At 41.6% G+C, this 26,782-nt stretch overlaps 2 protein-coding genes across 3 annotated transcripts in view; one reads left to right on the forward strand and one right to left on the reverse strand.

Moving 5' to 3' along the window:
* On the reverse strand, positions 1-25,605 carry LOC139380809 (TGF-beta receptor type-2-like). Its single transcript, XM_071123869.1, has 10 exons — positions 25,469-25,605; positions 17,825-17,975; positions 15,796-15,998; positions 7,430-7,593; positions 6,897-7,151; positions 6,161-6,337; positions 4,462-4,713; positions 3,761-3,902; positions 3,501-3,628; positions 1-1,490 (listed from the first exon to the last, which is right to left on the reverse strand). The coding sequence occupies exons 1-10, from the start codon at positions 25,515-25,517 to the stop codon at positions 1,245-1,247; spliced, it is 1,767 nt and encodes a 588-aa protein (XP_070979970.1). The 5' UTR covers positions 25,518-25,605; the 3' UTR covers positions 1-1,244.
* Positions 25,606-26,276: 671 nt separating this feature from the next.
* Positions 26,277-26,782, forward strand: part of LOC139380810 (sorting nexin-4-like) — a 16,539-nt gene continuing 16,033 nt past the window's right edge. Inside the window, exon 1 of one of the 2 annotated variants that reach the window (XM_071123872.1) lies at positions 26,277-26,638. In XM_071123872.1, the coding sequence (XP_070979973.1) occupies positions 26,549-26,638 (90 nt within the window). In that variant the 5' untranslated portion in view covers positions 26,277-26,548. The remainder of the gene's footprint in view (positions 26,639-26,782) is intronic. The other variant, XM_071123871.1, reaches the window with a different exon arrangement.

Below are 26,782 nucleotides of genomic sequence, written 5' to 3' on the forward strand. Positions count from 1 at the left end.
TCTACACTGTAATTCTGATCAATTTGATGTTATTTTAATGTACAAAAAATAGCTTTTCTTTCAAAAACAAGGACATTTCTAAGTGACCCCAAACGTGTGTATGTGTGCAGCTATTAGTTCAAAGGAATCATTAAATGCTCTTTGGCTTTCTTTCATCTTAAAAAGAAAATTTCTCCATGCTAGTTTGTGTGTTGTGGTCCCTAGTCTATATAACATTCACCATTCACAGTCGCAGCTTGTGGTTAAGAAAAATGCAAACCTGTCAGCTCTGAGATAACTCTAGTTGTGCATCACAAATGGCACCCTAATCCCTATATAGTGCACTACTTTTGACCAGTCTATAGTGGCATTTGGGACACATACTGGCAGGACGAGGACCACACTGCTCTTTAGCCACTTCATACCTGGTTTTAACATGCGCCCTTTGTCCTAATGTTGACTCATTTAGATTGTGCCCACATTTTTAGACGTGTAGATTATTAAAAGACTTGTTGTTTACTGATTTTGATCAGATCTTGTAAGTGTAAACTGGCAAGACTGGAGAAGATCAGGACGAAGAACGCATGTAAGCGGCAGGTATAAATAGGGCTTTTGAGGCTACACACTGTAAGAAGGCAATGGAACAGTTCATTTGAGAAGAAGAAAACATGTGGTAAGGAATCATTCTTGTAAGGTAAATTCTCTCCAATAGGAAAGAGGACCAATTTGAATAGCTGGAACACCAATGGAGATTGTCACAAAATATAGTGCTGTCTGTACTGTAGCAAATAACAACCATTGTTGCCTCCCAAACAGCACCCTAGTCCCTGTATATAGCAGAGCAATAGGGCTCTGGTCAACAGTAGTAAGGAACAGGGTGCCATTAGTGACGCATACATGTCAGCATTCACTACAGGATTTATGTACTTCAGATTTAGAAACTGATCTGCTTTTTTAGTTATTGGTCAAATGTACACGTTAAATTGGTATGATAATTAGTGGTATGCCAGTTTGCTCTCTTCCCTGAATCCTGTGCACAAAACTTTCCAAGGGGCAGAAAGAACTCTTCAGTGTCACAAGTTCATAAGTGCATTCGTAAGACACTTCATAAAGGCTATATTACACAATTCAAACAGGAGACCAGCTCCTTCAAATTAAACAATATATCATACAAAAATGTGTCCCTTTTCTTTTGTTGTTAGGGTAGAGTGCCATCAATCTACATATAGAAATGTTTCTTTCTGGTGATCCTTATATTATCTCGGTCAGTGGCCCAGGGATGAGGGTCCCTCTGTGTCTGTTTCAGGGGTCAAAGGGTCCACGTCACAGTCAGGGAAGACGCCAGAGGGAGGACCCTGATGGTTGTTCTGGCTGTTGATAGTGTCTAACCCCTTCTGCTCCATCTCTTCTTCTAGACTTCCAAAGCGCTCCACCACACAGTGGGCTGTGAGCCTGGCCTCTGGGTCGTGGTCCCAACACTCATTGATGGTGGCACACAGAAGATCCATACCCTACAGTAGGGAAGAGTTGGACCAGGAAGGTTTGATTCATTGGCTATTTAGTCAATACAGAACGTTTTAAAAATATATATATACACAACCGTTCAAAAGTTTGTTTTCACATAGAAATGTCCTTGTTTTTGAAAGAAAAGCACATTTGTCCATTAAAATAACATCAAATTGATCAGAAATACAGTGTAGACAATGTTTAATGTTGTAAATGACTATTGTAGCTGGAAACGGCTGATTTTGAATGGAATATCTACATAGGTGTACAGAGGCCCATTATCGGCAACCATCAGTCCTGTGTTCTAATGGCACGTTGTGTTAGCTAATCCAAGTTTATCATTTTAATAGACAAATTAATCATTAGAAAACCCTTTTGCAATTATGTTAGCACAGCTGAAAACTGTTGTTCTGAATAAAACTGGTCTTTAGACTAGTTAAGTATCTGGAGCATCAGCATTTGTGGGTTCGATTACAGGCTCAAAATGGCGAGAAACAGAAGAACTTTTCTGAAACTCATCAGTCTTGTTCTGAGAAATAAAGGCTATTCCATGAGAGAAATATCCAAGAAACTGAAGATCTCGTACAACACTGTGTACTACTCCCTTCACAGAACAGCGCAAACTGTCGCTAACCAGAATAGAAAGAGGAGTGGGAGGCCTCGTGGCACAACTGAGCAAGAGGAAAAGTACATTTGAGTGTCTAGTTTGAAAAACAGATGCCTCACAAGTCCTCAACTGCCAGCTTCATTAAATAGTACCCATCAAAACACCAGTCTCAACATCAACAGTGAAGAGGCGACTCCGGGATGCTGGCCATCTAGGCAGAGTTCCTCTGTCCAGTGTCTGTGTTCTTTTGCCCATCTTAATCTTTTTTTTGGCCAGTCTGAGATATGGCTTTTTTTTGCAACTCTGCCTAGAAGGCCAGCATCCTGCAGTCGCCTCTTTACTGGTGACGTTGAGACGGGTGTTTTTGCTGACGAGTTTCAGAAGAAAATGCTTTGTTTCTGGCCATTTTGAGCCTGTAATCGAACCCACAAATGCTGATGCTCCAGATACTCAACAAGTCTAAAGAAGGACAGTTTTATTGCTTCTTTAATCAGCACAACAGTTTTCAGCTGTGTTATTAACATAATTGCAAAAGGGTTTTCTAATGATCAATTAGCCTTTTAAAATTATACATTTAGATTAGCTAACACAACGTGCCATTGGAACACCAGAGTGATGGTTGCTGATAATGGGCCTCTGTACGCCTATGTAGATATTCCATTAAAAATCTGCCGTTTCCAGCTACAATGGTCATTTACAGCATTAGTAATGTGGACACTGTATTTCTGAGCAATTTGATGTTATTTTAATGGACAAAAAATAGCTTTTCTTTCAAAAACAAGGACATTTCTGTGACCCCAAACTTTTGAACGGTAGTATATATATATATATATATAGATATATTTATATATATACATAGCAACCATCACTCCGGGTGTTCCAATGGCACGTTGTGTTATCCAAATGTATAATTTTCCAGTTGAAAGATTAAGATGGGCAAAAGAACACAGACACTGGACAGAGGAACTCTGCCAAGATGGCCAGCATCCCGGAGTCGCCTCTTCACTGTTGATGTTGAGACTGGTGTTTTGATGGGTACTATACAGGAAGTAAACTGATGGAAGTAATATATTACTTCCATTAGTTTACTTCCTGTATTGGGTGAATTGGAATATAATTTACCCCAAACCTGTTGACAACCAATGTGAATTATAGTTGATGTGATTGTAAACTGTTATCATAGGTTATCATGCAGACCGGGATTCAATTGGAAACCTCGCTATAGCACGCTTCATATTTAAACGTCAGTTCCAATTGAGCCGACATCTGCAGCTCAATTGGAAAGACGGTAACATTTCCTTCAACAGCCGCATTATCAACGAGAGCGCTCGTATTTAATACCGGCCTCAATGGGCAGAGGAGTGCTGACTTCCCAGTTCCCTCACCATGCACACACAACACAGTGTACCTGATGTGTTGTCCAGCTGGTGGGTATCTCAGGTCTGCCCCTGTCCCTCAGGACCAGGTCCCTCATGCTGTCCACACACGGCTGGTCACACACCTTAGAGCCAAAGGGCGGCTCATAACTCTTCACCTCTATGAAAATATAGGAAACACTGTAAACGCTTTGTTATTTATCATATATTCTACACAGTCTATGTTACTTTGATCAAAGTCTGAGTTACAAACGTTTACCCCGAATCACCGTAGTAGAATAGCTTAATGTACCCCCTATGACTTCGCAGCGGGAAACCATTTCCCAGAGGACCAGGGCCATGGAGTAGACATCCATCTGTTTAAAGGCCTCCAGATCCTCCAGATTCACCCTAGACTCCAACACCTCAGGGGCCATGTAGCGAGCTGTCCCCACCTGGACAACAAGGGAAAGGGACATTACAGATGTAGATATAAATTTGATCACCCTGTTGCAGGAGAACTGTCCTACAATGCAGGACATTTTAAACGTGTAGTTTATTTGAGGTTTAAAAATGCTTCTGAAGTTTGTAATTTCCTCTGTGAAATTTCAGACTTGATTTTCCCATTTGAAAAATGTATCAACCCCGACAGAAATGTCCATTATTTATAATTCACATAATAGTTCAAATGTCCTGTTGCTACAGGATTATTATCCTGTTGTAACAAATTGGCTTACTTTAAGATCCTACATCTGTACATTAAACATCATTTTGGTTTTAGCACCGCGTTATAATACAATTTCATTCATATAGCATAGTTTTTATTTAAGGTGGCATTCAACCAGGACTCTACAATTTAATATATTGTTATTTTCTGTAAGAATTTTCACAGATACAGTAGTTGTGTCAGAAGGCAGCATGCAGGCCTACTTTATAGTTGCTGTAGCTAGAGTAGAACACTGATACCTCGTTCCCTTAGCGACTACAATGAACATTACACCTGTTCCACCTTACCTGGCCACTGTTGGCAAAGTCATCCACGGTGAGGGAGAGGTCCAGCCTCAGAGCCAGACCAAAGTCACAGAGGGCACACTCTCTTCTGCTCTTCACCACGATGTTGCTGCTCTTCAGATCGCGGTGGGCCACAGGCACCTTGGGGATCCCACAGGGGGTGGTATCACTATGAAGGTGGGCCAATCCTTGAGCCACTGACCCAGCCATAGCACAAAGCTCAGCCCAGCTCAACACGTGGCCCGCCAGGAAGTCCTGAAATGAATGGATGGATGAATAAATGAAATCTATTTTTGTGTCAAGTCGCCCTTTAGCCTTTTAAAGGCAATTTTTCCAACGTTCACAGAGATCACATTCGTGGCAAACGCTGCGGATATCGGCTTAAGCGTAAATTACTTTTAGAAGTCAAATGCAATACGCTTGTTGACCACGTCACTTCGATTGGATCCTGGCCTCAATCAACTAAGCAATAACCACAACAAAGACCAGCGGTGGAACAAGTACCCAATTGTCAAACTTGAGTAAAAGTAAAGATACCTTAATAGAAAATGACTCAAGTAAAAGTGAAAGTCACCCAGTAAAATACTACTTGAGTAAAAGTCTAAAAGTATTTGGTTTTAAATCTACTTAAGTATCAAAAGTACATGTAATTGCTAAAATATAAGTATCAAAAGTAAAAGTATAAATAATTTGAAATTCCTTATATAAAAAAAAAAACAGTGTAGTGGAAATTTCACTACTGAGAGAGACTTGGACAATTATTCAAACAATCATATTTATTCAACACCGATTAATTATTGCAATAATGAAACCGTTGACCGCACACTAAGTTGTGTTGCCAAGAGCTTAACTGATAATGAAAAAACAGAGATCTTATATAGGACCTAAATGCTCAGTCAGTCATTTCTACCGTTCCCATAAGCCACCTTGGTCCACCTCCAGGTTATCTGCACAGGATGTTGTTTTACTTCCAACCCGGCTTAGTTTCACAAATGCCAGGAAGATGAGACAATGAGGCATCATTCTAAATTCTTCCAGGCTATCTCGGGTCACACACACCACATCTTGTCTATAGAATGCCAGCTTTTAGATTTTTATCACCAACTTATTGTGAGCTAATGCTATCCCTAGTAAAACCCATTTCCTTAACCAGACGCCCAGACTAACTGCAGGAAGCTAGAGTAGACACCATAAAACTCAGTATTAGCAGGCCAGTCTTATTCTTAATTTAAAATATAACCGTTTACTATTAATATCAAACAAATCAGGTAAGTATGTAACTTTTCCCTGACACCAGACAGCACGATTTTCTCATTTTTTACATTTACGGCTAGCCAGGGGCACACTCCAACACTCACACATAATTTACAAACTAAGCATTTGTGTTTAGTGAGTCCGCCAGATCAGAGGCAGGAGGGATGACCAGGGATGTTCTCTTGATAAGTGTGTGAAATGGACAATTTTTCTGTCCTGCTAAGCATTCAATCTGTAACCAGTACTTTTGGGTGTCAGGGGAAATGTATGGTACATGATTTTCTTTAGGAATGTAGTGGAGTAAAGTAGAAAATATCTAAAATATATGTACCCCCTATAAAAAATATAAATAGTAAAGTAATGTACAGATACCCTAAAAAACAACTTAAGTAGTAGTTTAAGGTATTTTTACTTAAGGACTTTACACCACTGACAAAGATAAACATACCTGCAGGTTCCCAAGGCTGTGATAGGCCATGACCAGCCAGTACTGCCTCTGAGGGGAGCCGGAGGGCCCTCGCTCCTCTGCTGTCAGGAATTTAACCACATTGTCGTGCTCCAGGTTGGCGTCAGAGAAAATGGCCCTCTCCTTACTCCAGGACACGTACTCCACAGACGGGAAGATCTTCAAATCAAATATCAAATCAAAATGTATTCAAAGTGTTATATCACATGAAAATCACATCAATAAAGACATCACACACCCTCTGAACGACCAATATAAAATGGTACAGTCCGGCCAACACTCAAAACCCCACTCTGCAGAACAAACCGGGAACGCAAATCATTTTTTCCAAACAGCATCAGATTCCTAAACACAGACGGACTATAAAGCAAACCCACACTTACAGTATTCATCTACAGTGTATGTCTGTCTGAAGTTTGTCCTTTGATATGTGTTGCACATAAGTGAAGTGTTGTATGTCTTGTGTTTTTGTGTATAGACAAATTTCCCCTAAATGGACAACAAGGTATTCATTCATCCAGAACACTTTACAGAATAGTATTTATTTTTTAAATGGGAGAGGGAAAACAAATGTTGTGTACCTAATTACAACCTACTTCCTACACAGTGTACTACTTTTGACCAGAGGCCAATGGGCCCTGGTCAAAAGAAGTGTGTTACATAGGGAATATGGTGCCATTTAGGGAGAAGGAAAACAAAACAGGGGAGAGGTAAGAACCTTCACTGCCACTGTCTCGTACAGAGAACCCGCGGCCTGGTGGTGGAGCTTGGCCCGCCACACCTCAGCGAAGCGACCCTTCCCCACCAAGGCTTCCAGCTGGATAGGCAGCTGCTCCATGTTGTGGTTGAAGTTATAGGCCGGGACAGGACACATGTCAGAGGTGGTGTCGCCATTGATGGCTGACCGCTTGCCATGGCAGTCCTCACCACTGGTGATGACGTCCCCACTAAGTCCCTCCGGGATGTCTAAGGCCTGGTGAATGAATGAATGAATTAACTATATTTGTAGTTATGTATCAAGTCGCCTTTAGCAACCCATCCAATAGGGGATTTTAGTTGACAGCTTTTTATAAATTGCTTCCAGTTGGTTATGGTTGTGTCCCAAATAGCACCCTATTCCCTATATAGTGCATTACTTTTGACCAGGGACCTATGGGCTCTGGTCAAAAGGAGTGCACTATGTTGTTGGGTGCCAGTTGGGACACACAATAACCAATTGAAAGCTATTATATTTTTCAGTGTTCCACCCACCTTGTAGTGTGTGCGTTTGGGAGCCCAGTCTTTGGGCTGCTTGCTGGGCTGTTTGGTACGGTACAGGTAGAAAGCCATGGAAGCAATGATAGCCACTAAGAAGGGAGGGACCAGGCTGATCACTACCACTGGGATCACATCTTTACTCTTGAGCTTGGAAAAACCTGAGGACACAGTTAAAAACACAGTGAAGACAACATGGAATCTGATCATAGGTAAGTATACAACATTACTACTACTACTACATTTTGTAGTATTTAAAGTGCCTTCAGAAAGTATTCATACCCCTTGACTTATTCCACATCTTGTTGTTTAACAGCCTGAATTCAAAATTGATTAAATATATATTTTTTCTCTCACCCATCTACACACAATATCCTATAATGATGAAGCGAAAACATGTTTTTTTTTAATTGTGCAAATTTATTGAAAATTAAATGCAGAAATATCTCATTTACATAAGTATTCACACCCCTTTGCTATGACACTCAAAATTGAGCTCAGGTGCATCCAATTTCCTTTGATCTTCCTTGAGATGTCACTACAACTTGATTGGAGTCCACCTGTGGCCAATTCAATTGTTTGGACAAGATTTAGAAAAGAACACACCTGTCTATTTAGGGTCCCAAAGTTGACAGTGGATGTCAAAGCAGAAATTATACCATGAAGTCCAAGGAACTGTCCGTAGATCTCCGAGTTAGGATTGTGATGTGGCATATATCTGGGGAAGGGTATAAAACAAGTTCAATAATAGTGAAGTTTCCAAAAGCACAATGGTCTCCATCACTGGGAAATGTAAAAAAATATATAACTACCCACTCTGCATAGAGCTGGCCGTCTGACCAAACGTAGCAACCAGGCAAGAAGGACCTTGGTCAAGGAGGTGACCAAGAACCCAATGACTACTCTGACAGAACAACAGAGTTCCTTAGCTGATATGACAGAGCCTGCCAGAAGGACAAAAGTCTCTAGAGCATTTCACCAATCTAGACTTTATAGGAGAGTGGCCAAATGGAATCCACTCCTGAGAAAAAGGCACATGACAGTATGCCTGGAGTTTGCAAAAAGGCACGTGAAAGACTCAGAGCAAAACATTCTGTGGTCTGATGAGACAAATGTAACACTTTGGCCTGAATGAGGAGCTATGTCTGGAGAAAGCCAGACACAGCTCATCACCTGTCTAATGCCATCCCTACCGTGAAGCATGGATGTGGCAGTATCATGCTATGGGGATGCTTTTCAGCGGCAGGGACACTGGTAAGGATGAGGGAACAATGAATGGAGCCAAATACAGGCAACTCCTTGATGAGAACCTGCTTCAGAATGCAAACGACCTTAGACTGGACCCCAAGCATACAGCCAAAGCAATGCTGGAATGGCTTTGGAACAAGAATGTGCAAGTCCATGATGGTCCAGCCAAAGCCCAAACTTGAATCCCATTGAAAATCTGTGGAAATACTTGAAGATTGCTGTTCACCGCCGCTCCCCATCTAATTTAACAGAGCTCCAGAAAATCTTCAAGGAAGATTGGGAGAAAATCCTCAAATCCAGATGTGCAAAGCTGATACATAAGATGGCTCAAAGCTGTAATCACCACCAAAGTGCTTCTACATTGTATTGATTCAGGGGTGTGAATACTTACAGTACCAGTCAAAAGTTTGGACACACTTACTCATTCAAGGGTTTCTCTTTATTTTGACTATTTTCTACATTGTAGAATAATAGTGAAGACATCAAAACCATGAACTAAAACATATGGAATCATGTAGTGACCAAAAAAGTGTTAGACAAATCAAAATATATTTTAGATTTTAGATTCTTAAAAAAAAGCCACCCTTTGCCTTGATGACAGCTTCGCACACTCTTGGCATTCTCTCAACCAGTTTCATGAGTTAGTCACCTGGAATGCATTTCAATTAACAGGTGTGCCTTTTTAAACGTTAATTTGTGGGTCATTGTCCTGTTGAAAAACAAATTATAGTCCCACTAAGCACAAACCACAAGGGGTGGCATATCGCTGCAGAATGCTGTGATAGCCATGCTGGTTAAGTGTGCCTTAAATTCTAAATAAATCATAGACAGTGTCAACAGCAAGGCACCCCCACACCATCACACTTCCTCCTCCATGCTTCGTGGTGGGAACCACACATGCGGAGATCATCCGTTCACCTACTTTGCATCTCGCAAAGACAGCGGTTGGAACCAAAAATCTCAAATTTGGACTCAAACAAATGGACAGATTTACACTGGTCTAATGTCCCTTACTTATGTTACTTGGCCCAAGCAAGTCTCTTCTTATTATTGGTGTCCTTTAGAAGTGGTTTCTTTGCAGCAAATAGACCAAAAAGAACTGATTCATGCAGTCTCTTCTGAACAGTTGATGTTGAGATGTGTCTGTAACTTGAACTCTCTGAAGCAATTATTTGGGCTGCAATTTCTGAGGCTTGTAACTCTAATAAATGTATCCTCTGCAGCAGAGGTAACTCTGTGGTCTTCCTTTCCTGTGGCGGTCCTCATGAGAGCCAGTTTCATCATAGCGCTTATTGGTTTTTGCGAATGTGCCTGAAGAAACATTCCAGATTTCTTGACATTTTCCGGATGGACTGACCTTCATGTCTTAAAGTAATGATGGACTGTCAGTTCTCTTTGCTTGTTGAGCTGTTCTTGCCATAATATTGTCTTTGTCTCTGTGATTATTGTCTTATTTTACAGTAGAGCCTCTAGCCCCCCCCATACATGCGGTCACCTCACCTGGCTAAACTGGTGCCTCTATTCTTTCATCTATTCTACCATGCCCAGAAATCTGCTCATTTTACTATCTGTTCCGAACGCACGAGATTACCAGTTTTTATAGCCTTTAGCCATACCCTTATCCTACTCCTCCTCTGTTCCTCTGGTGATGTAGAGTCTAACCCAGGCCCTCTAGCCCCCAGCACCACTCCCATTCCCCAGGCATTCTCATTTGTTGACTTCTGTAACCGTAAAAGCCTTGGTTTCATGCATGTTAACATTAGAAGCCTCCTCCCGAAGTTTGTTTTATTCACTGCTTTAGCACACTCTGCCAACCCGGATGTCCTAGCCGTGTCTGAATCCTGGCTTTGGAAGGCCACCAAAAATCCAGAAATTTCCATCCCTAACTATAACATTTTCCGACATGATATAACTACCAAAGGGGGAGGAGTTGCAATCTACTGCAGAGATGGAAGCTGATAGTCAGGTTTTTCTATCCACAATCCAGACTACAATAAATGGCTTCCTAAAGAAAATCAAATCCAAACCTGGCCAAAAGAGCACTCTTCCTTGGCTAAATGGAGAAATCTGGAAATTGATGAAAGAACGAGATTATGCTCTAAAAATAGCCCTAAAATCTAAATTAGAGCATGACAGATGTAGGTTTACCATGTTGAGAAATAAGGTGATGAAAGAAATCAGACAGGCCAAGGCAAACTTTTTTATTAACATAATTGGTGAAGCAAAGGGAAATTCTAAATTGATATGGGAGAATCTAAAAAAGTTAACAGGGAAAGACCATAGTAACACTGCAAAAAGACTAGAAATCATGGTGAATAACAATCTAACACAGGATGCAGTCGAAATAGCAATAGCCTTCAATTCCTACTTTATTGACTCTGTCAGGGTACTGACACAGAACCCCTCCACTTGTTTCTTGGGCTCAGTGCTAGTGAATGACACTCAACCTGTCTTCATCATAAGGGAGGTTTCTGAGTCAAAGGTGAACAAGGTGATTAGCTCACTAAAGAACTCTAAAGCCAAAGATGTGTTTGGGATGGACTCAACCTTTCTTAAAAACTACAAAGAGTCACTCATTGGCCCCATTACTAAGGTCACCAACACATCTATTGGTCTCGGTGTGTTTCCAAGGGTATGGAAGTCGGCCATAATAACGGCCATCTTTAAATCAGGCGACCCTGCTGACGTGAGTAACTACAGGCCCATTAGTATACTACCTGTGGTGTCAAAGGTTGTTGAAAAGTGTGTAGCAGAACAACTGATTGCCCACCTCAACAACAGCCCCTTCACATTACACTCCATGCAGTTTGGCTTCAGAGCGAAACACTCCACAGAAACGGCCAACTGCTTTCTTCTGGAAAATGTGAAGTCCAAGATGGACAAAGGGGGTGCTGTTGGGGCTGTGTTTCTGGACCTAAGGAAGGCTTTTGATACTGTTAACCATGAGATTCTCATCACAAAATTGTCCAAGTTCAACTTTTCCCCTGATGCCTTGAGATGGATGAAATCATACCTTGAAGGCAGAACTCAGTGTGTCAGAGTGAGCAATGAGCTGTCGCCCACTCGTAGCTATGATGTGGGCGTGCCCCAAGGGTCAATACTGGGGCCCCTCCTGTTCAGCCTGTACATTAATGATCTGCCTTCTGTCTGTACTGGGTCTGAAGTTCAAATGTATGCAGATGATACAGTGATATATGTGCATGCAAAGAGCAAACAACAAGCTGCACAAGAACTCACTACTGTAATGGTCCAGATTACAAAGTGGCTCAGTGACTCGTGTTTGCATCTCAATGTGAAAAAAACTGTTTGCATGTTCTTCACAAAGAGGGCAACAGATGCTACTGAGCCAGATGTCTATGTGTCAGGGGAGAAGCTCCAGGTGGTATCCGATTTTAAGTACCTTGGCATCATACTTGATTCCAACCTCTCTTTTAAAAAGCATGTGAAAAAGGTAATTCAAATAACCAAACTCAACCTAGCTAATTTCCGATTTATACGAAATTGTTTGACTACAGAGGTAGCAAAACTGTACTTCAAATCTATGATACTCCCCCACTTAACATACTGCTTGACTAGTTGGGCCCAAGCTTGCTGTACAACATTAAAACCTATTCAGTCTGTCTACAAACAGGCTCTCAAAGTGCTTGATAGGAAGCCCAATAGCCATCATCATTGTCACATCCTTAGAAAGCATGAGCTCTTGAGTTGGGAAAATCTTGTGCAATACACCGACGCATGTCTTGTATTCAAGATCCTTAATGGCCTGGCTCCCCCTCCACTCAATATTTTTGTTAAACAGAAAACCCAGACATATGGCAGCAGATCCACAAGGTCTGCCATGAGAGGTGACTGTATAGTTCCCCTAAGGAAAAGCACCTTTAGTAAATCTGCATTCTCTGTGAGAGCTTCCCATGTCTGGAATACACTGCCATCAGACACACATAACTGCACCACATATCACACTTTCACAAAATGCTTGAAGACATGGCTAAAGGTCAATCAGATTTGTGAACATGGTCCCTAGCTGTGTGTTGCCGCTTTCCATGTTGTCTGTTGTCTGTAGCTTGTGAGGTGTGGAAACACTTTGTTGCTTTTATGAATTTTGTCTTGCTGCTTTTTGTTTTATGTTGCTCTGTCTGTATGCTACGTCTTGCTAGTCCTATGTTGCTCTGTCTGTATGCTATGTCTTGCTTGTCCTATGTTGCTATGTCTTGCTTGTTCTATGCTGCTATTGTCTATATTGTAATTGTTTTTAATAACCTGCCCAGGGACTGCGGTTGAAAATTAGCCGGCTGGCTAAAACCGGCACTTTTACTGAAACGATGATTAATGTGCACTGTCCCTGTAAAAATAAACTAAACTAAAAAAAAAAAAAGATAGCCTGCAGAGTTCTGTCATACTATCCAAAACTATTTGAGCTTCTACTTTTAAAAATTATTATTATCTATGATAATCGATAATTTCAATAAGCATTTTTCTACGGCTGGCCATGCTTTCGACCTGGCTACCCCTACCCCAGCCAACAGCTCAGCACCCCCTGCAGCAACTTGTCCAAGCCCCCCCCCCACCCCCCCCCCACACACACTTCTCCTTCGCCCAAATCCAGACAACTGATGTTCTGAAAGAGCTGCAAAATCTGGATCCCTACATATGAGCTGGGCTAGACAATCTGGACCCTCTCTTTTTAAAATGATCCGCCAAAATTGTTGCAACCAGCCTGTTTAACCTCTCTTTTGCATCATCTGAGATCCCCAAAGATTGGAAAGCTGCCGCGGTCATCTCCTTCTTCAAAGGGGGAGACACTCTAGACTCAAACTGTTATAGACCTATATCCATCCTACCCTGTCTTTCTAAAATCTTCGAACGCCAAGTTAACAAAGAGATCACCGACCATTTCGAAATCACACCGTACCTTCTCCACTATGCAATCTGGTTTCCGAGCTAGTCATGGGTGCACCTTAGCCATGCTCAAGGTCCTAAACAATATCATAACCGCCATCGATAAAAGACAGTACTGTGCAGCCGTCTTCATCGACCTGGACAAGGCATCGACTCTGTCAATCACCTCATTCTTATCGGCAGACTCAATAGCCTTGGCTTCTCAAATGACTGCCTCGCCTGGTTCACCAACTACTTCTCAGATAGATTTCAGTGTGTCAAATTGGAGGGCATGTTGTCCGGACCTCTGCAGTATCTATGGGGTGCCTTCTTTGGACAACAACCCTCCAAACGAGCTTCAATGCCATACAACTCTACTTCCGTGGCCTCCAACTGCTTTTAAATGCTAGTAAAACTAAATGCATGCTCTTTAACCGATTGCTGCCTCCACCCGCCTGCCCGAATAGCATCACTACTCTGGACGGTTCTGACTCAGAATATGTGGACAACTACAAATACCTAGGTGTCTGGTTAGACTGTAAATTCTCCTTCTAGAATCACATTAAGCATCTCCGATCCAAAATTAAATCTAAAATCGGCTTCCTTTTTCGCAGCAAAGCCTCCTTCACTCATGCTTCCAAACATACCCTCGTAAAACTGACTATCCTACCTATCCTCGACTTCAGCGATGTCATTTACAAAATAGCCTCCAGCACTAAACTCAGCAAACTGGATGTAGTCTATCACAGTGCCATCTGTTTTGTCACCAAAGCCCCATATTCTACCCACCACTGTGACCTGTATGCTCTCGTTGGCTGGCCCTCACTACATATTCGTCGCCAAACCCACTGGCTCCAGGTCATCTATAAGTCTTTGCTAGGTAAAGCCCCACCTTATCTCAGCTCACAGGTCACCATAGCAACACCCACCCGTTGCCCGCGCTCCATATTTCACTGGTCATCCCCAAAGCCAACACGTCCTTTGGTCACCTTTCCTTCCAGTTCTCTGCTGCCAATGACTGTAACGAATTGCAAAAATCACTGAAGCTGGAGTCTTATATCTCCCTCTCTAACTTTAAGCATCAGCTGTCAGAGCAGCTTACCGATCACTGTACCTGTACACAGCCAATCTGTAAATAGCTCACCCTGCTATCTCATACCCATATTGTTATTTATCCTCTTGCTCTTTTACACCCCAGTATCTCTACTTGCACATCATCATCTGCACATCTATCACTCCAGTGTTAATGCTAAATTGTAATTATTTTGCCTCTATGGCCTACGTATTGCCTTACCTCCCTACTCTTCTACATTTGCACATAACTGTACATATATCTTTCTATTGTGTTATTGACTGTGCGTTTGTTTATGTGTAACTCTGTGTTGTTGCTTTTGTCGCACTGCTTGCTTTATCTAGGCTGGTGAAATAAATAAAATATATACAAAATATGGACTTGGTCTTTTACCAAATAGGACTATATTCTGTATACCACCCCTACTTTGTCACAATACAACTGATTGTCTCAAAAGCATTAAGGAGGAAAGAAATTCCACAAAATAACGTTTAACCAGGCACACCTGTTAATTGAAATGCAATCCAGGTGACTACTTCATGAAGCTGGTTGAGAGAATGCCAAGAGTGTGCACAGCTGTCATCAAGGCAGAGGGTGGCTACTTTGAAAAATATAATATATATATAAATATAAATATATATTTTGATTTGTTTAACACTTTTTTTTTTGGTTACTACATGATTCCATATTTGTTAGTTCATAGTTTTGATGTCTTCGCTATTATTCTACAATGTACAAAATAGAAAAAATGAACAAAAACCCTTGAATGAGTAAGTGTGTCCAAATGTTTGACTGGTACTGTATGTGAATAAGATATTTCTGTATTTAATTTTCAACAAATTTGCAAACATTTCTAAAAACATGTTTTCACTTTGTCATTATGGGGAATTGTGTGTAGATGGGTGAAAACATTATCACATTTAATCCATCTTTAATTCAGGCTGTTACAAAATGTGGAATAAGTCAAGGGGTATGAACACTTTCTGAAGGCACTGTACATTATACATGTTTCTCCTCTTTTTATTGATAGACTAAATTGTAAATAATCCTAATTAATCGTCAAATACTTAAATAATCCTAATAAAATACTTTTCAATGTAAGAAATGCCTGGTTGCACCATGTACACCACGCCTGGTTCCAGGGTAAAAAAAAAATACTTCTTACCATTGGAGCCCTTGTCGAATATGAGCTTATCGTTGCACTCGTGTTCTCCCAGGCAGCCACAGACGAACAGGACCCCGTCCTCAGAAGGATGAGGAGTCATCACACACTCGTTGGAGGAGTAGTTAGACAACATGATGTTCTCCAGGGGCTGCTGGGGCTGGTGGCATAACGTCTTCACACTCGTACTCTGGTTGTCCTTCCGCCTGGGTCACATGGAAACCCACAAACACAGGCAAGCAGACAGGCAGAGAGGCAGGCAGGTGAGCAGGCAGACGGACACACACGTGTGCAGGCCCACACATACGCGCAGGCACACACACATGCAGGCACACACACACACACAAAAGTTATTTATAAAACTAGTAAACGGAAATGGCTGAACTATTTTAGAATAGGAAAATGGGTCTGGAAGTTGCCTTTTTACTTTTGTGGTTTTGTGTGGAATTGTTATGCATGATTTGTTCGAGTGGACTGGAAGTTTTTATTTTACAAATGGTCAATCCAATCTGCTTTGTATCCTGCCTGCCAACAACACCAGTCTCAATAACACCAGTCTCTTTCAATCCGTATGCATCCCAAATGGCACCATATTCTCTATGTAGTGCACTACTGTTGACCAGTGACCATAGGGTGCCATTGGAGCACCCAATAGACTTTACAGAAACAACCACCCTGGGCTAGGAGGGGCTATGAGGGCAGGAACTAAGACCAAGTATGCACACCCTAAAACATGAACTACTTTTGACCAGGGCCCATAGGAAACTATTTATTTATTACTGTAGAGGTTTGACCACCAGGTTCCAGCATACCAGACTGAGAGTAGCAATCAAATAGAGACACAATTGACTTTGTCCGCTTCATTGCAAACATAGGAAAGCAAACTGGGTGGTTCGAGCCCTGAATGTTGATTGGCTGACAGCTGTGGTATATCAGACCGTATATCACAGGTTTGACGAAAAATGTATTTTTACTGCTCCAATTACGTTGGTAACCATTTACAAAAGCAATAAGGCACCTCGGGTGATTGTGGTATATGACCAATATACCACTGCTAAGGGCTGTATGTAGGCACTCCACGTTGCATAAGAACAGCCCTTAGCTGTGGGATATTGGCCATATTCCACACCTCCTCAGGCCTTATTGTATAAATATACTATACCTTGAATGGGAAGCTATATGTTTTTTTCTAAATTTAACTAGGCAAGCCAGTTAAGAACAAATTCTTATTTACAATGACAGCCTACCGGGGAACAGTGGGTTAACTGCCATGTTCAGGGGGAGAACAACAAACATTTACCTTGTCAACTCAGGGATTCGACCCAGCAACCTTTCAGTTACTGGCCCAACACTCTAACCACTAGGCTACCTGCCGCCCTTATAAGCTAAACCAGATCAACATTACTAGTTGTTGTATGTATATCTGTATGTATTTGTCTATAACGTTCTTGCTGCTTTTTTTTTTTTTTTTTTTTTTTTTTTTGAATTTTACCCCTTTTTCTCCCCAATTTTGTAGTATCCAATTGTTGTAGTAGCTACTATCTTGTCTCATCGCTACAACTCCCGTACGGGCTCAGGAGAGACGAAGGTTGAAAGTCATGCGTCCTCCGATACACAACCAACCAAGTCGCTGCTTCTTTAACACAGCGCACATCCAACCCGGAAGCCAGCCGCACCAATGCGCCGGAGGAAACACCGTGCACCTGGCCACCTTGGCTAGCGTACACTGCGCCCAGCCCGCCACAGGAGTCGCTGGTGCGCGATGAGACAAGGACACCCCTACCGACCAAGCCCTCCCTAACCCGGGCGACGCTAGGCCAATTGTGCGTCGCCCCACGGACCTCCCGGTCGCGGCCGGTTACGACAGAGCCTGGGCGCGAACCCAGGACTCTGATGGCACAGCTGGCGCTGCAGTACAGCGCCCTTAACCACTGCGCCACCCGGGAGGCCCTTGCTGCTTTTAATGTGAGAGGCTCATTCTTTATATAGCCTATTTCAAATAAACTTGAATTTAGGAAACCTGCACACTTACCATATAGCAACGCAGATCTCTTCACTCAGATTACAGAAGGAGGAGAGGGAACAGTTGGTGTAACACACACTGTCCTCACAGATAGGGCTGGAGTAGTCACACCACTTACACAGGCTGGTCTTGATGTGTGTGAAGGAGAGGATGGGAAGGCCTGTGGAATACACACACATGCACGCATGTAAGTGCATACACATGCGCAGGCAAGCACATACACACACGCACAATAATCAGAGGAAAGCAGTTCTGGCTCTGTATAGAATTGCTGGCACAAAACAGAACCAAAGGGCCAGGCTATACAACTTTACATGGCTCTGTGACTATAAACCAAGGCTAAACAGGTTTTCACAACATTCTTCAGAAGACAAAGTTTACTTTCAAATCAAGTTTTGATATATCTCCAAAACCATATCGTTATCACACCGATCTGCCAAATGTTCTGCATTTTAGAGCACACACTTTTTATTGTGACAAGCCACATCAGATAGGTAGCAGGCACAGCTCTGGGGTGCATCCCAAATGACACCCTATTATCTGGATAATGCACTACTTTTGACCACAGCCCTATGGGTCCTGATCAAAACCTGACAAAAGTAGTGCACTATAAATGGAATAGGATTCCATTTGGGACGCACCCCTGGTTTATCTAGATAAGCAAAGGGCTGGGATAGGATATCCATAATGTGTGAAGGTCTGCAGACATTGGCCCAATTTGACTCTGTGCCTCATACTGTAGGCGTATGAGGGTGCTTCCAAACCAAATTGCATGACACTGAAATGCATGATTTATTCCCCGCCAGCAGTGGGTCTAACATGAACAGCCAGAGTAGAGCATTCCCATTCCTCTGCCATAACGGTCCAGACCTCTTGGTAGAGACAATTGACGTACAGGGAAGCTTTACTAGTAACTGGTTCTTATTCAAAATATTTATGTTTTATTATACATTTTTGCTTATGTACAAAGTATATAATAGATTCCAAACCTTTTTCAAATACGTTTTTGATTGTAAATGAAACACAGTGAATATGTATTTGGCTCAGGCATGGCTTGGCTGTGGTGCTGTGGTTTGACACAGGCTCTAGAAGGCATAGTGAGTGTTTCTTCCCACACATCTTATCTGCCGTTCCCTCCCTGCTTGTGTTTCCACATAACAACAATATTAATGGCTGATTCAAGCCAGATGAGGGATTTTTATTACTCCGGGAGGGATGGTGATCTAACAAAACTACGCAAACATTAAAAGAGGCTGTACACATATTACACAAAGGCTTCCAGATGTTGGCCAATGCCAACCATCAAAATACACACACACACACACACACACACACACACACACACACACACACACACACACACACACACACACACACACACACACACACACACACACACACACACACACACACACACACACACACACACACACAAAGACTAAGGAAGAGAGGGGGGAGAAAATAGAGAAAAAAATACAACTAAAAAGGCTGGGTAAGCAACAAAAAAAAGCACCCTCCACAAACGTTCAACTAATTAAAATCAGCAGTGACTGCTCCAGAAATAAATTGAAGCCAGAAGTTTCGCCTGAGCCAAGTTTGAAGCTCGGCCCCTTTGTGTCTTATGGGAAATCCAACCGCTCTGCTGCATGCTTAAAACCGGGAGGCCCAGGGATGTTGGCTGCATTTATTTGGTTTTCAGTTTCAGCCTCAAGTCTCAACTAACTCTCCCTGGTTCCCTATCAGCTTACCCATAGAAATAGAATCACTACGATGGCATCCCAATACAAGTTGGTCTAAAATGGGTAGATCGTAATTGGTAGGATCTGTGATTCTATTTTTATAACTACACTGACTATACTCACCACACAAAAAACACCAACACAGTGGAAGAGCTTGAAAGGTTAATGTTTCTAAAAAGATCAAGTACATACTGTAATACATGTATATTTCCCTCTCAAATAAATAATGTGGGTTTTAAGGAAACACAGACAGACTCACTGAGCCTCACATCGAGCAAAGTAACCAAACCAGGCCATTAGTTGGCCCGTTCCACACCAACCAATCTCCCCATTATTAATGCAGCATGCTGAAATCCCACTCCACAGGACTCAAAAGGAAAGCATTTCCTGATTAAATAGACAAGAGCACAATTAAATGACCTAGGGCTACTGCACATATATCCCTTTGAGCGATCCCGCCTAGTCTTAAACAATAAATAGGGTTTCCTTTATCGTAATCGCTCCTCTTTCACCCCAGCTGCCAAACTAACTCTGATTCAGATGACCATCCTACCCACGCTAGATTACAGAGACATAATTTATAGATTGGTAGGTAAGGGTGCTCTTGCGCGGCTAGATGTTCTTTACCATTCGGCCATCAGATTTGCCACCAATGCTCCTTATAGGACACATCACTGACCTCTATACTCCTCTGTAAACTGGTCATCTCTGTGTATCTGTCGCAAGACCCACTGATTGATGCTTATTTATAAAACCATCTTAGGCCTCACTCCCCCCTATCTGAGATCTCTACTGCAGCCCTCATCCTCCACACCCAGGTCCCAAAAGCACACACATTTCTGGGTCGCTCCTGTTTCCAATTTGCTGCAGCTAGCGACTGGAACAAGCTGCAACAAACACTCAAACTGGACAGTTTAATCTCAATCTCTTCATTTAAAGACTCAATCATGGACACTCTTACTGACTGCTTTGTGTGATGTATTGTTGTCTCTACCGTCTTGCCCTTTGTGCTGTTGTTTGTGCCTAATAATGTTTGTACCATGTTTTGTGCTGCTACCATGTTGTTGTTGTGTTGTTTTGCTACCATGCAGTGTTGTCATGTGTTGCTGCTTTGCTATGTTGTTGTCTATGGTCTCTCTTTATGTAGTGTTGTGTTGTCTCTCTTGTTGTGATGTGTGTTTTGTCCTATATTTATATTGTATTTATTTAGTATTTTTAATCCCAAGCCCTCGTCCCCACAGGAGGCCTTTGACTTTTGGTAGGCCATCATTGTAAATAAGAATTTGTTCTTAACTGACTTGCCTAGTTAAATAAAGGTTAAATAAATAAAAAATCTAGTGGTTAAGAGCTTTGGGCCAGTAACCGAAAGGTCGTTGGTTTGAATCCCCAAGCCGACTAGGTGAAAAATCTGTTGACGTGCCTTTGAGTAAGACACTTAACCCTAATTGCTCCTGTAAGGCGCTCTGGATAAGAGCGCCTACTAAATGACAAAAGAAATGTTTTAACAAATGTAAATAAACTTTACACAACCAGATATTAGTTCTAACAATCAAATGATGTGATTTAGTCCAGTCTTAAAGCTGGACCTTAAGCATAACACAATCAATGTGTCAATATTCATAACATTAAAAGAACATGAGATATGAAGATTGCATTAGATACAGTGCCTTCAGAAAGTATTCAGAACCCTTGATTTTTCCACTTTTTGTTACATTACAGCCTTATTCTAAAATGTATAACATATTTTTTTCCCTCATCAATCTACACACAAAACCCCCATAATGAAAGAGCAAAAACAAGTTTTTAGACATTTTTGCAAATGTATTAAAAAACAACAGAAATAACTTATTTACATAAGCATTCAGACCCTTTGCTTTGAGACTCAAAATTGAGCTCAGGTGCATCCTGTTTCCATTGATCATACTTGAGCTGTTTCTACAACTTGATTGGAGTCCACTGTGCTAAATTTAATTGATTGGACACGATTTGGAAAGGCACACACATGTCTATATGAGGTCCCACAGTTGACAGTGCATCACTCTTAAATGGAAGAAGTTTGGAACCACCAAGACTCTTCCTAGAGCTGCCCCCCCGGCCAAACTGAGCAATTGGAGGAGAAGGGCCTTGGTCAGGGAGGTGACTCTGATAGAGCTCCAGAGTTCCTTTGTGGAGGTGGAAGAACCTTCAAAAAGGACAACCATCTCTGCAGCACTCCACCAATCAGGCCTTTATGGTAGAGTGGCCAGATGGAAGCCACTCCTCAGTAAAAGGCACATGACAGCCCGCTTGGAGTTTGCCAAAAGGCACCTAATGGACTCCCAGACCATGAGAAACAAGATTATCTGGTCTAATGAAACGAAGATTGAACTATTTGGCCTGAATGCCCAGAATCGCGTCTGGAGGAAACCTGGCACCATCTCTACGATGAAGCATGGTGGTGGCAGCATCATGCTGTGCGGATGTTTTTCAGCGGCAGGAACTAGGAGACTAGTCAGGATTGAGGGAAAGATCAATGGCGCAAAGTACAGAGAGATCCTTGATGAAAACCTTCTCCAGAGTGCTTAGGACCTCAGATTGGGGCAAACGTTCAACTTCAAAAAGGAAGCACACAGCCAATACAATGCAGGAGTGGCTTCGGAATAAGTCTTTGAATGTCCTGAGTGGCTCAGCCAGAGCCCGGACTTGAACCTGATCGAACATCATCGAACATCCAACCTGACAGAGCTTGGGAGGATTTTCAGAGAAAAATGGGAGAAGCTCCCTAGTAGTGCCAAGCTTGTAGCATCATACCCAAGACGACTCAAGGCTGTAATCACTGCCAAAGGTGCTTCAACAAAGTACTGTGTAAAGGATCTGAATACTTATGTAAGAAATATACACAACCATTCAAAAGTTTGTGGTCACTTAGAAATGTCCTTGTTTTTGAAAGAAAAGCACATTTTGTTGTCCATTAAAATAATATCAAATTGATCAGAAATACAGTGTAGACATTGTTAATGTTGTTAATGACTATTGTAGCTGGAACTGGCTGATTTTTTTTTTTTTAATGGAATATCTACATAGGCGTGCAGAGGCCCATTATCAGCAACCACCACTCCTGTGTTCCAATGCACGTTGTGTTAGCTAATCCAAGTTTATCATTTTAAAAGGCTAATTTATAATTAGAAAACCCTTTTGCAATTATGTTAGCACAGCTGAAAACTGATTAAAGAAGCAATAAAACGGGCCTTCTTTAGACTAGTTGAGCATCAGCATTTATGGAGCATCAGCATTTATGGAGCATCAGCATTTATGGGTTTGATTACAGGCTCAAAATGGCCAGAAACAAAGCACTTTCTTCTGAAACTCGTCAGTCTAATCTTGTTCTGAGAAATGAAGGCTATTCCATGAGAGAAATATCCAAGAAACTGAAGATCTCGTACAGCGCTGTGTACTACTCCTTTCACAGAACAGCGCAAACTGTCGCTAACCAGAATAGAAAGAGGAGTGGGAGGCCCCGGTGCACAAATGAGCAAGAGGACAAGTATATTAGGATGTCTAGTTTGAGACACAGACGCCTCACAAGTCCTCAACTGGCAGCTTCATGAAATAGTAGCCGCAAAACACCAGTCTCAACGTCAACAGTGAAGAGGCAGGATGCTGGCCTTCTAGGCAGAGTTGCAAAGAAAAATCCATATCTCAGACTGGCCAATAAAAAGAAAATATTAAGATGGACAAAAGAACACTGGATAGAGGAACTCTGCCTAGAAGGCCAGAATAAGGCTGTAACGTAACAAAAAAGTAAAGGTGTCTGAATACTTTCTGAGTGCATTGTACATAAGATGATTCCAAGTGAATCATCTTATTGTAACCTAAAGGTTAGTCAAAGGATGAGAATAAGCCACTAAATTAAGAGGAGTGGCCAGAGGTAAAATTGGCGGCATAGTATTCTCTCTTGTTATAGCTACAGGCTTTTTTCTCATACTCAACAATGAAAAGCCACTGTATCTGTTGTGAATCGGTTGAATCGTTCTTTGCTCCTCCATGAGTGCAATGCCACCCTTGCCAACCAAAGTAGAAAAATATTTGTGTCCTAAATGACACCCTATTCACTATGTAGTGCACTGCTTTTGAACAGGGTGTATGGCGCTCTGGTCAAATGTTGTGCACTATATACGGAATAGGGTGCCATTTGGGACACATACAGAGGCTAACAGAACACACAGGGGTCCGTTTGTGTCCCCAGTGGCCATCGCAAGCTGGGCACATAGAGAAGGAGGAGGGGGTAGGAGGAGAAGAAGGGGCATTTTTGCATCTTATTTTTGCCTGCTTATGTCATCACAATCTTGTCATTGTGGGCTGATGTGGGATGATGGAAGGTCAGGCTAGAGAACACAACACAAAGCTCATCATGTCATGGCACTCATTGTGCTCTGTGTCACTTTGCTCCCTCCATATCACTGAATATCACTTGTAAATATGCAACTTATGTCCCCAAGAAGGCAAACCCTGAAAATAGGTCATGTGAGAAGTTACATCATTCACAAGAAGACTTGCTCAACTCTTACTAAGTTCTGTATCATGAATATCAATGAGTTTTAAGTTGCTTATATAGCCCAGGAGTAATCTTCATAAGATGCGAGTAGAACACCATTACCTCTATAGTACTTACAGTAGGCTACATGACCTCCGAACACCTCCTCAACATCTTGTCCCTTTGATTTCTCAATATCACTTGTAAGCAGTAATTGTGCAACTTTTTAAGTCCTCAAAAGGACACACTGAAAATGGGTCAAGTGAGGAGTTTCCCCACTTCTTCTACAGTAACAATGCCTACAGAGTGTACTTGAGCTACAAACTCCTCCTCAATCTATATCAGTGCTTCCAATCTTGTATTCCTTGAGGAGAAGTGCCCCTATTTGCATGCAGCAGGGATAATTGAGTCTCAGAATCAATTTCCTGTTTGGAAATTTTCATTACAGATGGCAGCAGTACCATTTTTTGATGTGGTCGCATCACATCACAGTTCTATTGTATCTTTTCACTATCACAACTACTGAGACCGGGTCTAATAAACGTGTCACAGTTACATTGATGTAGTGATCAAGCCAGGGTTGTTTATTTTTATGTCCTTAAATAAAATAACCCTAATGTTTGTGAGTTGTTGTTATAGCTTATTGACTTCATATTCAAATAAAATCTGAAATTATTGCGGGAAATTGTTTGAGACAAATGTTAGTTTAGTTTACTTCAGATTCTGTTAATATTGGCAAACCTTTGAACATCGAAGTAAACAATACATGATTTCAAGTGAAATTCTATTAAACATTCAAAGTCTGCTGATAATAATTCAAACAGGCATAGCTAAATGACTGTCAAAGTGTCATAAATGTTTTTCACCAGATTGGATGACTTGGATCATGGTTTTACAATGCAGTCATTTCAATTTGATTATGTGCCTCCAGAGGTTCCCGAGGACTATTCCTATTGATTTAGTTTAGTTGACTGCCAGGAAATCCTTTAGTTGGACAGTAACTGCTAAAGCACATACAAATGCTATGTTACATGTTGTAAAACTACTGGTTTAATGAATCGCATAGCTAAGGTAAATACAAAAATAGATTTAAACAAATGAACAAAGGGAAAGGAAGAAATAATATATAACGTGACAGTTTATTATCATTAAATCCGCTATTCCATCACATATCTGATATTGAGAAAATAACACCTATGTCACTTTTCCACTGAAGAAACGTATTCTTGTCATATTTCAGAAATAGAGTAATTTTGAGAGTCTGTTTTACACCGCCAGATCCTCCTTTGAATAAACATTTGATCCTCCTCCCCCTTCACAACTTCACGAAATTGAAGAAACAATGGACACTGAACACTTAAAAGTGAATACGGAGTGAGTAACGAATAAAAAAATACTTACAGAAAGACAGAAGAACAATATTCACTGCCGAGAATCTCCAGCACCCCATAATCTTAACATAAAAATGTAAACCCGGTCAAAACGTCGTGGTCGAACTGTATCTTTCTATGTATTTGAGAATGTGAGTAGTGAACTTATTGAAGCTGTATTCAGTGAAACAACTGGTTGGGCTTGGGGCTTTTGGCTGGAGTTCCGTGTAGGCAGATCCAGATGTTTTTCATCCAGCTGTGTTAAGGGACCCGCCCAGGAATTGAACTTGATAAATATCGGATCCAAAATCTGTAGAATGTGGGGTGACAGGGTGAAATGGGATGTGTAGTAGGATAATATAAATAGTAATAACAATAATAGCTCAGAACGATCATTCTTGAAAATTGAGGGTGCAATTGTCTTTGTGTTTAGATGTTGTAGGCTTCAGCCCTGTCTTTATATCTGCCATGTGTGTTTTGCTGTGTTTCATTTATTGTGCAACGTTAGGCTATTTATTGTCTCACAGCCGAAGACTATTCCGGGAAAAGTTATTATATTCTATTCACTTTGAGCTAGCAATAACAGCCTAATTTACACGTTCACTGTGCATTATGATGCAACATATTGTTATTTTGCTAACACCTTACAAATGGCTTATAAAGGGGTTTTAGCTTATATATCATTCTGTAATAAACCGATATAATAACACAATGTTTGTGTGATTGTTATTTTGGTTGTTGTCAAATATTGACATGACTGTTATAATGCCAGTATTTCCAGTTGATGATGTATTTTGCTAAGGACACGGGACAGGGCGGACAGCAGCTGATGTTTCTCGTGACACTCAGGTGAGTTGAGGCAGAGAGGAAGCGATGAAGCGAGAGGATTCACTTTCGCCAAAATCTGTCCAAAATCTGGTCTTAATTTGGACCAAAGCTTGTCGCCTGCCTTCCCACCGTTGGCACAACGACTCCCATAGTTAGGGTGGGTACATTAGCATCTCGTCACAGATCTCTGGTTGATGTTGGGAAAATAAAAGGGTTAAAAGTGCGCATGCGAGGTTATGTCTGGCTGCTATACCCCTGACAACAACACACAACTCAGGAAGATATGATGGCAGACTCCGGACCCAAGGAAGTAGCGGTGATCGGGAACACCGAGCTCACCTCGGCAGAACTAGATAACAACATTAAAAACACGGTATAGCTTCAAACGTATTCGTATTGTCAAAATGCGAGGCATTTGGACGTAGCAAAGTTGTTAGGGAGCCTGTTTGAGTGAGTTGGGTTTTCTAGGCCTGATTAATCCACGGAGTTTCGCAGAGAGCTCCACTGAGCCAGCAGC

The sequence above is a fragment of the Oncorhynchus clarkii genome, chromosome 22 (assembly GCF_045791955.1).
Source record: "Oncorhynchus clarkii lewisi isolate Uvic-CL-2024 chromosome 22, UVic_Ocla_1.0, whole genome shotgun sequence".
Classification (NCBI taxonomy): domain Eukaryota; kingdom Metazoa; phylum Chordata; class Actinopteri; order Salmoniformes; family Salmonidae; genus Oncorhynchus; species Oncorhynchus clarkii.

Bases quoted from the DNA above. Each gene is read 5' to 3' on its own strand.
- LOC139380809 (XM_071123869.1), bottom strand. From the start codon at position 25,517: ATGGGGTGCTGGAGATTCTCGGCAGTGAATATTGTTCTTCTGTCTTTC. The intron at 15,999-17,824 runs GTAAGTGTGCAG...CATGTGACCCAG, and splicing joins GAGATCTGCGTTGCTATATG to GCGGAAGGACAACCAGAGTA. The intron at 4,714-6,160 runs GTATGTTTATCT...CATTCATTTCAG, and splicing joins ACAGCCTTGGGAACCTGCAG to GACTTCCTGGCGGGCCACGT.